Source organism: Erigeron canadensis, chromosome 3 (genome assembly GCF_010389155.1).
Source record: "Erigeron canadensis isolate Cc75 chromosome 3, C_canadensis_v1, whole genome shotgun sequence".
Lineage (NCBI taxonomy): Eukaryota > Viridiplantae > Streptophyta > Magnoliopsida > Asterales > Asteraceae > Erigeron > Erigeron canadensis.
In genome coordinates, this window is record NC_057763.1 from 24670238 (window position 1) to 24686622 (window position 16385).

The 16385-nt window shown below is 34.8% G+C and overlaps 3 protein-coding genes across 3 annotated transcripts; 2 read left to right on the plus strand and 1 right to left on the minus strand.

Moving 5' to 3' along the window:
* Positions 1–5889: 5889 nt before the first annotated feature.
* On the minus strand, positions 5890–8280 carry LOC122594248 (pentatricopeptide repeat-containing protein At3g58590). Its single transcript, XM_043766719.1, has one exon. It carries the CDS (start codon positions 8196–8198, stop codon positions 6096–6098), a length of 2103 nt encoding a protein of 700 aa, XP_043622654.1. The 5' UTR covers positions 8199–8280; the 3' UTR covers positions 5890–6095.
* A 2315-nt stretch (positions 8281–10595) lies between these two features.
* LOC122591739 lies at positions 10596–13304 on the plus strand. The gene is made up of 5 exons (XM_043763985.1): positions 10596–10727; positions 10826–10841; positions 10933–11503; positions 11597–12269; positions 12381–13304. The coding sequence occupies exons 1-5, from the start codon at positions 10596–10598 to the stop codon at positions 13302–13304; spliced, it is 2316 nt and encodes a 771-aa protein (XP_043619920.1).
* A 90-nt stretch (positions 13305–13394) lies between these two features.
* LOC122591740 (ATP-dependent DNA helicase pif1-like) lies at positions 13395–13982 on the plus strand. The gene has a single exon (XM_043763986.1). It carries the CDS (start codon positions 13395–13397, stop codon positions 13980–13982), a length of 588 nt encoding a protein of 195 aa, XP_043619921.1.
* The last annotated feature ends 2403 nt before the right edge of the window (positions 13983–16385 follow it).

Genomic DNA, 16385 nt, shown 5'->3' on the forward strand with positions numbered 1-16385 from the left:
ACAGCCCCTACTTCTCCTAGTCTACCAAAAACATCTCCGTCGGTATCTACCTTCAAATCCATTTCAGCCCTACCACGAACCGTTCCCGCAAAAGTCAGGCTAAAACAAATATCACCAAATCCACCAAAACCAGCCCCAATTTTCCCGCAAACCATGCCATCATTACCACCAAAAACTATTCCTACTCCACCAAAGACTGTACCGTTGATGTCTACCTTCAAAACAACAATCACTAAGGCAGCTAAGGCCTTCGATCCAAAACGTGATACAAAAATAGGACATAATTTCCCTTTAATGTCTACCATCTGCTGGTGACATGTGACAAAAACAACTACAACCTTTGATCCAAAACAAGTTGCAACAGATGTGGTTTTTGAGAATCAATAACAAGAGTTCTCAGTGAAGAAATTTGGTTGCCAAGCCATCGGAAGAGAAGTTCTTCGAATAAGGATATGGGATCCGGGAATCATTTGAAGCAATCTTTGAAGCCACACCTTGAGGACAAGGTGTGTTTTGCGGTGGGGAGTAATGATACGATCAAGACTATTATTATTATTAATATTAATTAGGTATTAATATTAGGAAAGTGCTATTATTATTATTATTATTATTATTATTATTATTATTATTATTATTATTATTATTATTATTATTATTATTATTATTATTATTATTATTATTAGTTAACTTGTTAACCAAGCTAAAGGATTAGTATAGATAGAATATTAGGGTTGTAACTTTATTATGGGTGAAATATATTGGTAATTTAGTTATTAATTAGGAGAGTTGATCGATCTCTCGAATATCGATTATCTATCTCAGTTTTATATCGATACAACCATTTGATTCGTATCAACAACCCCCTTGACACCTAGTCTGTATTGATCTTAATATAAAGTCCATATGGTCTCGTATAAATCAGAATTACACAAAATGACTGGTGAAACAAAAGTCACCAAGAACTCCAACATGAGTAACTAACTAAAAATTCTGATTGCATTAATTAAAACATGTTCTAAAAAGGTTCCCCTCAATTATAATAATAACAGTAAATATAACACTATTAACAGTAACCCTTATAATAAATACTGTAGTATGAATAATAATAATAATAATAATACAACTAGTTGCAGACAAAGCACAAAGTCAGATATATAATATATGCAGGGTTTATATACATATACATATTAATGTGATAGTACAATCTCATAAAAATGTTCACCAATTGTAGAGGTACAAACTACAAAGCATCTGATTGGCAGTGCTCTTATTTTTAATGATCCATTTCAGTTCTGATTTTTGGCTCTAGTAGTTGATTGTCACTTAATTACCAACAATCATATTAGAATTAGAAAAACTCAATCAATAAACCATGTTTTTGTAATACACATGTTAATATATATATATATATATACATATTTTAGCATTTTAGTTGCAGATCATTACTTTATACACTTCTTTATAGCTATTAGTGGAGGCAAAAGATGCTCTCCATAATGAACTCCTGAGTTAGATAACTACGAACCAATTGATTTGACCGGATGTTAATGACTTTCTAAATGTTGCTTATATGATACACCACATTAGTCATGATCCATGCTTCAAATTATATATATATACATATATATATATATATTTATAAAAAGTGATGATACGATTCATGCTTTTTTATTTTACACTAAATCATATTAAACTATAATTCGAAACGTGACCCATGAGCAATGTGGTTTATCTGATGTGATTTTACCATATCAGTTATTTCTTTCTAATAAACTTGAATTTGACTGCTTTAGATTCCAAAACTGTAGAAATTGTGAAATGTGGCACATAGTTGAAGCATTACTGAGGTTAAAGTTATTCAATCTCAAGAGCATATGATAATACAATCTAGGTTTTGTACTGTGAATAATGTGTAACCTAATTGTATATTTTGTTACATCTAAAACTTTGGAATGCATAGTAGCAATCAAATGAGAAGATTTACGGTTAATTCAATTTTAAGATTACTGGATGGCCAGATTGGGACACAACAGAAAATGCTTGATGGCTTATAAGGGGCCGAAAAAAGTTGGATGGCTTTTTAAGAGATAGATGAAAAGATAGTTCTTATTTTATAAATATAACCCACTATTGAAAGATCTTGTGGAGAGGGCAGGTGATGTGCAGTAAAGAATGATACAACAATAACGATACACAATTCCGTCAAAGACAAGGCATAGGGGGGGTGAGATAAATGTAAATAACTCAATCTATCTAGGGAGAGGAATAAATGCTCTAAAGTCCAAGTCGTCTATAGTCATAAAGGCTTCTAACCCTCAAAGTAAAAGACTACTTATCCTCAATACTCGTCTATCCTAATTCTAGATCCCCAAGTATCTTTAACAGATGTCATTTCTTTGGACAAGCAAAGCTCCCTCAGTTCAGTCTTAACTCTATCCTCCCATCTAAGTTTTGGTCTACCCTTCTCAACTTCTCCTCAAGCCGTCGACATCGATAGTTTTCACCATGCTAACTGGATCAGATGGTCTTCTCCTCCTAACTATTCCAAACCATTTTAGCCGACCTGCCCGCAGCTTGTTAATGATATTTGTAACCTTGAGTTACATTCTAAAAACTCCAGTCGGTATCATATCCAACATGGTTTTACCACATGTCCACCTTAACATCCTCATCTCTGCCATCTCCATCCTGTTTGCTTGTGCTTTCGACATCGGCCAACACTCTGGCCCATACAACATAGCTAGTCTAATTGCCACTCAGTAGAATTTTCCTTTCAGCTTCAACGAGACTTTCTTGTCACATAAGACCCGGTAACTATTCTTCTTAAAAAAGACCCAGTAACTAATCTTCTAGAACAAGTTCATTAATCAGAGTCTACAAATGCTATAAACTTAACCGAATCACGATACTTATGAAAAAGACCTTTAACATAAATCTCCCTTTATATACCAAGGAATCCATGGTGCCAGCTCATAATTACACTTAAAAAGCCTTGACTATGTGAATTAAGGTATTGCCTTAAAGTATTTAAATTTCTTTGTGATCTGATGTTGACATTCATCACACAACCTCAAGAAATCCACAAAAGATAAATAAAGCTTATATATAGATGTTCTGTGAAAGAATGATGTCGTATGGATTTATCACATGTTATAAAGTTCAAACTTTAGATAGCAAATAAATATTTTATATGAGAATTATGGAAGTTTAAGTGGAGGTAACACAGAAAGGTACCTGAAGAAAGGCCAGTCTAGAAGGAGATCAACGAATACCCTAAGATCAACACAAGACCATAGTGATTCATGTCAAAAGCTCAGGAGCTTTATAGCACCGATCATGACCTGATAACAATTTTTAGTCAATAGATGGTCTCAAAAACTATCAAAAGTATGGATAAGAATGGAAACTTAGGAGAAAGTTGTCTTCTCCAGATGTTGTGGTGACTTACATAAAATACCAAAGCATTACAAAGAATTAAGCCCAACACATGATCGTGAACTGCACCAAACAAGCTACATTTTCCAAAAGCAGAAACAGCTCCTTAACGGTCTCAACCTGAATACAGCCAAACCTAGCAATGATCCCCGGTTACAACTTCATCACAATAAAGTTAAGAAACTACACATAAGGAAAGACATAACATCCTTCATGGGTGAGACATATGTCTTCAACATTTGTGGAGGGTCGTCTGATGTTTAAAGTCAACAGGTTTAGCTAAACTATTTCAACAATTTGATAAAATACTTGCTTAAAGGGCCTTGTCGCTCTGAGAAAAATTCTAATGTATCAATCTTTCCAAACATAGTACACCCCAGCAGCAAGACCTAATCTTTCAGTGACAGTCCATTTGCTATTATTGCACGAATTTTTAACAAGAAAATCCACAATATCACTCCCAGTACTAGGAGCCCCCACTCAGGTTTGGCATAAATTTCACATTTTTACAAATCTGTTTTGGATACTCACACTCAGAGAATTAATGGGCATGTGAATCTGTAACTTTACTACAAAAGGCCAGGAGATGCTTTGTATGGGTTTGTGTTTGCATTATAGCCTTCATAGCCATCCATACAACCAAGGCATGACTAGAACTACCTTATGTAAACAAGACCGATTTGGTCCATGGTATCTTTGGATTATTTGGTCTAATATCTTCCGGGATTGTATAACTGGAGAAGGGAACAATAATCCCCTTATTAGACAAACATGGAAACTTAGTGATACAAAAAAAGAACATAGCAGAGGCACCTGATGGTCATTATCTATAAACAAAATCACTACCAGCGATACCCATTCTGAAACAAGTAAATATCATCTAAGTATCCAAGAATTAGTTCTACCACATCAGAATCTAGTTCTACAACAAACAGACGAAAAAAGGTGACTCGAGTATGAATTGACTCTGAACTAATACCCTAGACAAAATGGTAAGACATTAATGCGTTAAAATTATTCCTTCAAAGAGAAAAAGTTACAGATGATGACATATTAATCGCTGTTGTGCATATGCTCATGCTATATAACATTTGGGTTCTATATTGCTAAATGTAGAAGAACAATGTTTCACTAATTTGTATATGCTAAAGCTTATAAAATTAATTGGCCAATTGTAGTCAAAACTCAAAAGTATGTTAGCATTCATAATCAAGGTTTGAATTCATTGACATTTTTGCCATTCCTCGAGAACTGAAATAATACTCTTACGGCCTTTCATATAAGAAACAATTTGTGGGCCACAATTTGTGGCTATGTTAAAGAGTGGTGAATGGCCTTTTGATAAGGTCACAATGAATTAAAAAATGTATGAACTCCATTAAATGAGCAAAACACCCTTTGAAAGAAAATTATGACAGAAGTTTTCTGCAAAAGCATATTGATTAAAAATTTAAAAGCATTTACAAGCTCCAACAAGTTGCCAATCAAAGTTGAATACTTGAATGATTGTTGTAGCACAACTTTAAATTCATTAGACCCAATTCTAAGTTCTTAACAAAGTTAAAGATTGCTCATAGGTGAAAATCCAGCGCTGAGCGAAACATTAGATCTCCTAAATAGAAATTGATGTGCAAAGTTTTTGAGAGGTAACAAATGCACAGGGAAACTGTGTGTTTCAACGGTTAACCCATTATTGTAGACAGATTTTTTGATCTAATGCCTAATTCTCAGAAAGAAGCACTCAGCTATTGAATTTGTTAACACACTCATCAACCTGGAATCACAGCACAAGAGGATGAGCATATCAAACTATGTTTAGAAATACCAAAACCATGTTCAAACAGGTCATCAGAATTAGATAAAACAGAAGTGGCCTAAAAACAATCATAAAGAAAAGGGGTAAATTTATATTCAGAATTCTTCACGAATAAGAAGCATCCACATCTGTGCTTTGATTTTCCTCCTATTCTTTGAATTCTCATGTGCTTTAGTCAATTTTGTTTCATATGAAGCTTATAGAGCTATAATGCGTGACAAGAAAAACAGAAAACCATGTCTAAAAGCACACTTTCATGTCCAAAAGCACACTTTTTTCAGTGTCCCTCTGGGTGTAATATCTTTATAGTTCATATTTGTGTGTGTATTAAACTATCAATCTTTATCTTTATAGTTAATTTATCAAGAAAAATCGACAAGGATATTCCTGAAACTTGACACAAGTATTCCAATAACACTGTACATCTGTTCATTTATAAATATAAACAAGAAAAATACATACACTGCCACAGCCGTTTAGAGCTTCAGAAAAATTTCCTTCTTTCTACAGTTTAGACAATATTAAAAAGTCTAATTAAGACGGTTGTCTATAACAATAACGAATTCAACATAATACAGACGAGCTGATAAAATTCTAAATTTTCTCTTACCCATATTTATAGAAAGAAAAAACTCAAATTATGTATTACATAAACTCATAAAAGTAATAAGAAAATCATCTTACAAAAATTCATCTAATGGTCTAACATCTGCGCAAACAAATAGCATATACATTAATGCTGTTAGATACCATCATCATTTAGACTAAGTCGTGGCAATTATAATTAAAGGAACATGCTTTAATATGGTTCTCCATACTTAGAAGAATCAGATACTTACAATGATCAACATGCCTGAACTTGGAGGGCAAGATGCTCTATGGTTCTTTGCCTATTACAACCATCAAGAAAGCTACGCCATATGCTGGCATTTGGTGGAAAAGGCATCCCCGCAATCAACTTTTCGGCTTCCTTTAGATGGCCATATCTAGCCATCAGGTCCACAACAAGAAGATAGTGTTCCATTTGTGGCTCAATGCCATATTTTTCATTCATTTCTTCATATAATTTCATCCCTTCTTTTACTAGTCCAACATGTCTGCATGCTGAAAGAGCAGCTATAAAAGACACCTTGTCTGGTTCAATACCAACCAATTGCATTTTTCTAAACCTTTCTAGTGCCTCTTCTCCATGTCCATGTTGACCAAGGGCTGAAACAAGAGCTGTCCAGGAGATGACATTTTTTTCAATCATTTCATCAAACATCACAACTGAACTCTGTAAGCTCCCACATTTCCCATACATATCTATCATTACATTGCATACCATTATGTCACAATTGACATTAGATTTCATCATTAGGCCATGAAGTGAACTACCCAAACCAAGGTCACATAGATTGGTGCAAATGCTTAAGAGGCTAACATAAGTGTAATTATCAGGTGGGATTCTGTCCATCTGCATGTGGTGGAACAGTTCAAAAGTTTCCTTGTAGTCTCCATTACGTGAACAAGCAGCAATCAGAACATTCCATGATATAATATCAGGATCCTCTAGTTCACAAAACAACTCCTGAGCTTTATGGTACTGCCCACTTCTATTATACATCCCAGCAACAATATTTGTGTGTACAACAGAATATGGCATTTTATCATAGTGATAGATACTCAATGCATCAGCTATTGAACCGTTTTTAGCATATGAGGTCATAAGTGCACTATTCACGTACTCATTAAAATGGTATCCCAGTTTAACAACCAAAGAATGAACCTCTATTAATTCCAAGGATGATAGTGACTTTATAATACTAGAGAATGAATATTCATTTGGAGAGACACCTGACTGTATCATTTCCTGCAGTAGCAGAACAGAAGTTGAACAACCTCTATCGGAATATCCAAGAAGTAAAGCATTCCACGAAATCAAATTCTTTTCTAGTATCTCGTCAAAACAACGATGTGCACAATCTAGTCTTTTATGTTTAGCATAAAAATTAACCAATGAACTGCCTACAAAAACATCATTCTCGAAATGGTTCTTGATTACCTTAGCATGAATAAATTCACCATAAGTTAAGTCAGTTAGCCTCGTACATGAGGTAATAGCATTCAAAAATGTTGTCTTGTTTGGGAAAATACCATCTATGTATGTCTTGCAGAAAAAGTCTATTGCTTTAACTGGTTCATCTCCATTCGCCAACACCCCAACAATAGTATTCCATGACACCAAGTCTCGGTTAGGTATCATTCTAAACATTTGCTCGGCTACACACGTCTCTGCACACTTCCCATACACTTTCACAAGAGAATTGCAAACCGCAACTTTACATAGCAATCCAAGCTTAACAACCAACCCATGTATTTGTTTACCTGAATCTAAATCTTCCACCGACTGAAACCCAGATAAAACGCCAACAAATGAAGATTCAGACAGTTCCATCTGGGTCCTCATTAGCTCACAAAACATCAACATACATTCATCTACATACCCCTCGTGTCCAAACAAAGATATCATCGCGTTCAACGTCACTACATTCTTATCACCCATTTCATCAAACACCCAAAACGCTTCATTAACGCAACCATGCCTCCCAAACAAACCCATCAAAGCAGTTCCCACAAACGCATCAGCAAAAAGCAACCCACTTTTCATAGCCACCGCTTGCAAACATAATCCTCTACCAACATCCAACAACTCACACGACAAAAGACTGCCATACGTAAACTGACTCGGCGAAAACCCAAAACCCCTCATCTCATTAAACAACCTCCAGCATTCATCTACATTCCCATCACGACTATACGCACTAATCATGGAATTGTAGGAAACGACGTTTCTCTGAGACATATCATCAAACACCTTACGGGCAATAGAAATATAACCCAACGAGGCGTAAACCGAGATAACGTTGTTATAGAAAAACTCGACTTGGGGTAAAGTTGGTCCCATTGTGGTAATGAGTCCATGGGATAACTTGACTAATTTAAGTGACTTAGCTACCCGTAAGGATTTTCGAAGTAGCCGAACTAAAGCCAGGACTAGACTAAGTGTGTTAAACAAAGTAACAAATAGTACTAAGAATTCAGTGTATACAATTTCATTTTCTTATATATCTACTGTATATATATATATGTATGTATAATAATGTTCATATATTCATGAAAGTATATTATAGAAACCAGGAGCAGAGAGATATGGCTGAGGTAGAAGAAAAATACATAATGGGAGTTCAGGGGAGTTATTTGGGTTTGCGTGGAATTATTAACTCACGTCCACGACTCCACATGGTTTGCAAATTGCAACCGAGGTTTATCAATACTTCTTATTAAAAATTATACACCCCTTAAAATAGAAAGTGTTATCAAAATATTACATGCGAAAATTATTAAAATATCTTTAATAAACCCCCACCATGGAAGGGTTTTATAAATTACCAAATTTGCCCTTAATGAATTAATTTACATCCTAAACCTTTATCTTGCTAATTTACATTCTAAGTCCTTATCTTATAAAATAGTTCTATTATCTTAACATCAACTTACACCACCCGATACCAATTGTCGATGTCATCACCACGCGTCACCAACCCCACTATACCGTCGTCGCCGTTACCGCCGCCGCATTGCACGGGTACCATGCTCGTAATATGTAAAAATGATAAATCCTCCTAAGAGTGTTTGTAATGGTGTTTGTGTGGACAAGGTGGAAGGCTTCCACCTTGGTGTCATCAAGGTGGTCCATTACAAAAGTTGGTATGGTTGTGATGTGGAAGCCTCAAGGTGGGTGTGTCCACCTTGGGAAGAGTTGGGTGGTGGTGGTGTGGTTAATTTTTTATTGTTTTTTTTTTGTTTGTGATTGGTTATTCTAATATTGTTTTCAGTTGTCTACTTGCTTGCTTAAAAAAAAAAAACCTATATATTTAATAAGTCAAACTTATCAGCAGGTTTATCATATTGTTTTTATTTAAGATTTTTTTTTGATTTCATCTATCTTTGTTTTCGATTTAGCTCATCCATGGTTTTATTTGTTTTGTCTTTTAGATTCTTTTAAAAAATAAATATATGTATTTAATATGACAAAAATTTGAAGTAGGGTTATTTTAATGCTTGATTTTTTTTTTTACATTTCATTTTGTACCTCTCACCCTGTATTACCATCCAAATTTTACCACGTTGCAAAGTTTTTTGTTTTTTCTTGCGCTACTGTCTGTCAGTTTTGCCTTTTTTAACTAAATAAAACATGAAAAATGCTAAACAAAGCCCTTAGGGCTTCACTTAACGTGCATAAAGAGATTGTACATTTCCATATTAAAAGTCTACCCCTTGAATTTTATGATAAATGTGTACAACTAATTAATGCACCTTAACAAAAGCCCTTAGGGTTTCGTTTAGCAAAACCCATAAAACATATGAGTTTATGCAAACTTGTAAACGGGCTTATTATATTTATTTATGTTTGATATAACAAACGTAGACATATATTTATGTTCTTTTTTATATTTTTAGTTGTCTGTTAACATGCTTGGTTTTTTATGGTATATCGTAAACATTTGAACGTAATTATGCACGTAAATACGATCGTTGAAGACGGCCCGCAACGCGGGATTATACAAATCGCTAATAACTGTTTAAATACTTTTATTACAACTTACATGCTCCTAAGTCACTACTAATCCCCCTTTTTCAAACTAAAGGAGACCGCAAAGGTTGCGTCACTTTGTTGACGTGTCGAGCATTGGCCGAATCCACATTGGAAGTATGACATTTTGATGACCAATTTGATGTGTTTATAATGGTGTTTTTAGTGTGTGTTGGAGGCAGAAGACGGGAGGTGAAGTGAATTCAAAAGAAAGAGTTCGGGCGGGACTTTGGCTGGCAGGCACAAGTTGGATTTATTTTGATTTAATTTAATTCAAAATTGTGATAATTTTGATTTTTAGGTATTAGGGTGATGGTAGTAGTACAATGTGATTAGAGTAGTTGTCTCACAAGCATTTAACGCAAATTGTTTCCCCCATACACTTTCGGCGCATGCTCTGTTTCAGGCAGGAATATGTAAATATATGCCAACATATATGCATACATACACAGAGATATTATATATATACATAGAGATATTATATATACTTTATAAAAGAAAAGTACAACATAATATGGGGAAGCTAATTTTGGAGTTGACACCTACTGTGCAACATGTACCTTCCCATCTCTATAGTTGTGATCATAGAGAAATTCAAAATCAAGAAAGAGAGAGACATAATTTGTGTTGACCAAGCCGGAATACTCACACCCAAAATATTTTTCAGAAAATTATTTTTTCTCTCATAGGTTTTCCCATCCATTAGGTATGGCCAATAACAAGATTACTTATGTGAACGAACTTGATGCGTCTCTAAATTGGTTGAACATGAAGGTAAGGATAATCCGTCGATGGATCAATCCGGTGCAGAAGCTGGAGATGGTTTTGGTTGACGAGAAGGTAACCTATTTATTGTGTCTACATGTATTATATATTTATTATAAATATACAGTTATAAGCTTGCATCATACTTTCAACATGGATCTAAATTTTTTCAGGGTGGGAAGATTCAATGTTCAGTGAAAAAAGAGTTGGTTCCTATCTTTGATCACCAGATATATATTTGACTATTAAAAGTGACATGATGTCTTTATGTACCTTACAGTAATTTATACAGTTGAGTTCCAAAAGCGAGGTCTTCCTCACGCTCATATTTGTTTGTTCTTGGGTCCTGGCAACAAGTTTCCACGTGCAACAGATGTCGACCGTTTCATTAGTGCGGAAATACCAGACCCAAAAGAAGATCCAGAATTGTATGAACTTGTCAAACAATTCATGATGCATGGTCCTTGTGGAACCAATAATCCAAAATGTCCATGTATGGTTAAAGGTAAATGTACTAAAAATTTCCCAAAGAAATGGAAGGATGAAACTGCTGTCGATTCTAAAGGTTATCCAGTATATAGGCGTCGAAAGACCGAAATTACCATAGAAAAAAGTGGAATTCCTCTTGATAATGGCATGGTTGTCCCATATAATGCCACACTTCTTCGAAGATACCAATGTCACATTAATGTGGAATGGTGCAACCAGTCAGGTTCCATCAAGTATTTGTTCAAATATATAAACAAAGGTCCTGATGGAGTTACAGCAACCGTGTATCAACAGAATACAGATGGAACAACCAATCAAACAGAGAAATCAAAGGATGAGGTCAAAAATTATTTGGATTGCAGGTATTTTTACACAATTTAATGTTTGTGTATTTATACTAAATTGTGACAATAGTTGTTCCAGGGAACTAAATTGACCCCTACTTTTTAATTAAGGTACGTTTCGGCTTCTGAAGCTGCTTGGCAAATATTCGGCTTTGATATTCATTACAGATATCCTCCTGTTGAAATCTTGCCCTTTCACCTCGAAAATGAACAGAGTATAGTATATGACGATGAAGCACAATTATGTGATGTCGTGGCAAATCCAACTGTAAAATGTTCAATGTTCCTTCAATGGATGGAATTAAATGCCACAAATAAGTTAGCAAGCACGTTAAAGTATGTTGAAATACCACAATATTTTGTTTGGGTTCGGAAGGACAGAAAGTGGAAGAGAAGAACAATTGAAGGTAAAGGTTCAATAGGCAGGATATGCTATGTTCCTCCATCTCTTGGTGATATTTACTATTTGAGAATTATGTTGAATCATGTCATTGGACCAAAATCGTTTGAGGAAATAAAAACGGTCAATGGCCGTAAGTGTGAAACTTTCAAAGAAGCATGTTTCGAGTTAGGACTTTTAGATGATGATAAAGAGTATGTCGATGCAATTCTAGAAGCTTCTCATTGGGCATCAGCATCATATCTCAGAACTTTCTTTGTCCAACTCTTACTCTCATCTTCTGTAGCACGGCCCGATGATTTGTGGAACAAAACATTTGAAGTGTTGAGTGAAGATATTTTACATACGCAAAGAAGAATTTTAAACTGTCCAGGTAATATCATTGTTTCTATATCTATAATTTTCAAAACAGTCACTTATTAGTAATTTATATATATTTCTGTATTTTGTTTGATAAACACTGTTATTTACATAAACACAAGTTTGCAACTTCAGGAAGAAGATATTAAAAATCTTTGCCTTTCGTATATAGAGCAGTTGTTAGTTAATAACGGCAGCACACTTAAGAACTTTCCCGACATGCCATACCCAAACACCAACTATGTTGAATCACTGAACAACCGTTTAATCGCTAATGAGCTGTTGTATGATAAAAGAGCCCTAACTGTTGAGCATCAACAGTTGCATAGTTGCTTAACACCTGAACAAAGACAGCTTTATGAAACTATGATCAGTGTTGTTGTGATCAGTGTTGTTGGTAAAAATGAAGGTGGAGTTTACTTCGTTTATGGATATGGCGGTACGGGAAAGACTTACCTTTGGAAAACTCTAACTTCTGCTTTACGTTCCCAAAGACAAATTGTGCTCAATGTTGCTTCAAGTGGAATAGCATCACTCTTACTCACTGGTGGAAGAACTGCACATTCAAGGTTTGTTATACCAATTAACATCAATGAAAACTCTATTTGTTCCATAGATCCAAACAGTGAGTTGGCGGCATTGATAAAGGTAGCTAAGCTGATCATTTGGGACGAAGCTCCTATGATACATAAGCATTGCTTTGAAGCTCTTGATAGAACAATGAGAGATATACTTAGATCAACGCAGGCCAACAGCGAAGAGAAAATTTTTGGAGGGAAAGTAGTAGTCTTTGGTGGTGACTTTGGACAAATTTTGCCAGTCATTCCCAAAGGAACCAGAAGCATGATTGTCAATTCAAGTTTAAATTCGTCATACATATGGCACCATTGTCAAGTTCTTAAATTGACTATAAATATGAGGCTCCAAGTTGGAACGCAATCAGCAGAGTTAGAAGAGGTTAAAGAATTTGCTGAATGGATTTTAAAGGTGGGAGATGGTGTTCTTGGTGGTGAAAATGATGGTGAAGCAGATCAATTTTACATATCCAGATATGCTTAACAGTTTGGAAGATCCACTTTTTTCCAAGAACGAGTTATTCTGGCACCCACTCATGATGTTGTCGGCACTATAAATGATCGTTTGCTAGAAATGATGCCTGGTGAGGAAATGACATATCTAAGCTTTGATAGTATATGTGAATCTGAAGATACCAATGAAATGGAGGAAGCTTTGTTCTCAACAGATGTCATAAACAACTTAAGATTAGCCGGTTTACCAAATCATAAGTTGGTACTCAAAGTTGGAGCTCCAGTTATGTTACTACGAAACCTTGATCAACAAAATGGTTTGTGTAATGGGACACGTTTACAAGTGATGAGGTTGGGAAAACATGTCATTGAAGCCAAAGTAATCACAGGGACAAACATAGGTACTCATACTTTAATTTCAAGACTAAAAATGACACCCTCTGATAAAAGGATCCCAATTAAGATTTGTCATAAGCAATTTCCTATATCAGTATGCTTTGCTATGACTATAAACAAGAGTCAAGGACAATCACTAGATCGTGTCGGTTTGTATCTTCCACGTCCAGTGTTTAGTCATGGCCAATTGTATGTAGCTGTCTCTCGAGTAAAAAGCAAAAAAGGGTCGAAGATTCTAATACAAGATGAACATATGAAAGTCCATAACAAAATGATGAATGTCGTCTACAAAGAAGTTCTTCAATGCATGTGAACATAATGATTTTCTTTTGTAATTTCTTTTGGGGATCATTTTGTAACCTCATTACTTAACTTTTCTGGATGATATTGTCATTCAACATCTTCTACAATATACCATCTTTTATGTTTTAATGTAATGCACTATGTGGAATACATATATTTATTTGAAATTTTATTTGTAAAACCAAAACTAAATGACACAATGTAAGCATTAAAATGTCAAATACTTAGCATACAAATGAAATACAAATGTCATACGCACACAAGTAAACGACAAACACACATACAAATGTCAAATACATGGAGAAAAATCACACAGTGGAATCATAATAATATTTTAGAAATACAAAAACCAAATTACACAAATTGTTGAAATAAGATCTTCAAGAACTTACTCATTTGAAAAAGATGAACTACCACCCTTTGTATCATCATTCACCAATTTTTTATCACCTACACACCAACATTAATCATAAGTTTAAAATAAAATAAATCAAAAAATCGAAATTAATATAAATCCTTAAACAAACTTACTTGAAACAAGTTCTGCACCAACATCTACATACTTGAAAACATGGACACCATATTGCAAGTTGTCCATATTTGTAACCTTTAACACACGACCAGTTTCAATACTCTTCTCCCTACACAGCTTTTTCCATCCCCGTCCCTCAAAACCAGTCGCAACTTTTTCATAATTTGGCGCAACTCCATAGTCATAATAAATAACATTAACAAGATATTGCTTCTCACCACAAGTAACACGAGCAAAATCTTGCAAGTTTCTTTGAGATACAGTTGGGTCCCAAAGTACAAAAAGGCTCAAAATCTGTATAGTAATAAAAAATATCAGGACAATTTAGTGGTAATTCTTAATATAAATATAGAACACTTATGTAAAATTTAAACCGCTTGAAATTTTACCAGTTTTTTGTAAACTTCATCATTTGCTTCTACCAAACAACTCCTACATGCAGCACCACCTGGTTTTATTTTCGCAAACCACTCTAGGTCTTTATCAAGATACACTTGAAAATCAAATGTCACTTTTTTTCTCCAACTAAAACAAAGCCTGTTAACGTCAGTATTCTTATACTCACTAAGCAACGCGTTCAACTCACCGTCTTCAATTTTAAACAATGGCTATTGCAGGTTGTTCTTGGTTCAGCCATGGTTGGTGGAATTCAAGCTGGAGCTTTCAAGATTGGAGATATTGCTGGTACAATCGGTGATATTACCTAATAAGCAATGAACAAATTCAGCCTAATATCAAGGTATATATGTTTATATGTTATATGCTTTGAATCTAGAGATATAGATACAGATATGTCAGTATACATGTTTTTTTTAAGGCTTATACTCTTTGTTTAAAGTTTGTATATAACCTTTTCTTAGTTTTGTCATTAATATTATTGATTGGTCAAAAATGGATGGTTAGGCAAGCTCATCAGTTGGTCAAAAATGAGTTCGGGTTAAATTGTTAATTGTTAAGTTGTGTATGGGACTATGGGTCAAAAATGGTCGGGTGGGGATGGCTGGTTGAAGCACTTTTGTCCAAGATTTTGTTAATTTGTGTTGAAGCACTAGATAAAAATGTCACCTTTATTTTTGTCTGCAATGTAACAGCTTATTAGCCTATTAGGTGGCAACATGGACAAGTTGGGCGGGTTGGGTAATGTATTATATTCATTAATGCCAAGCCTGGTAATTATCTGCGTTTGTGTGTTTGTTCATGATGCAAGAATTCAACCAGGTTGTATTGTAATATGCATCAATCCCAACAATATCGGTCTTGAATAACTGAATGTGTGTTTTTAGGCACTTCTTGATGTGAGGTCTTAAATAGTGAAGATGGTTTTCTGTATAATTTTTTTAGATCTCATGTGTCATGTAGTCTTTTTGCATATTGCAGAAGAAAGGCGTAATGACCATGACTTAGAAAGACAAGTTCATCCAGCGTACTCATGAGAGTATGTCAAGTGCTTACTTTCCAATTTGTAGCATACTCATTGATGGATATTTCAATGTTATCCAATCTGTAGCATATGTTTAAACCGATTATTTTAAATGTTACAGCTATGCGGAGTCCAGTGTGCTGGTAACCCGCATTTTTCGGTGAATAATGATGGTTCTTGGGATGATGGTTCTTGTCAAGAAGAGGGACAGAAGAGCACCAGAGGATATATATGGGGGAAAGTGAGTTTTTTTGGTTAGATTTTTGTGGGTGTTTTAAAGGTTTTTCTCACCCGTTCTTTAAACATATAACTGGTCATCAGGCTAAAGTCCATAACGAAGCTGGTTTGTGCTGTACTTTCATATAGCTGTAGAGCTTTCAGGTTACACACTTGGTCAATCGCTGCCAGACTATTTTGACCAAAGTGCTCAATCGCTGCCAGACTATTTTGACCAAAGTGCC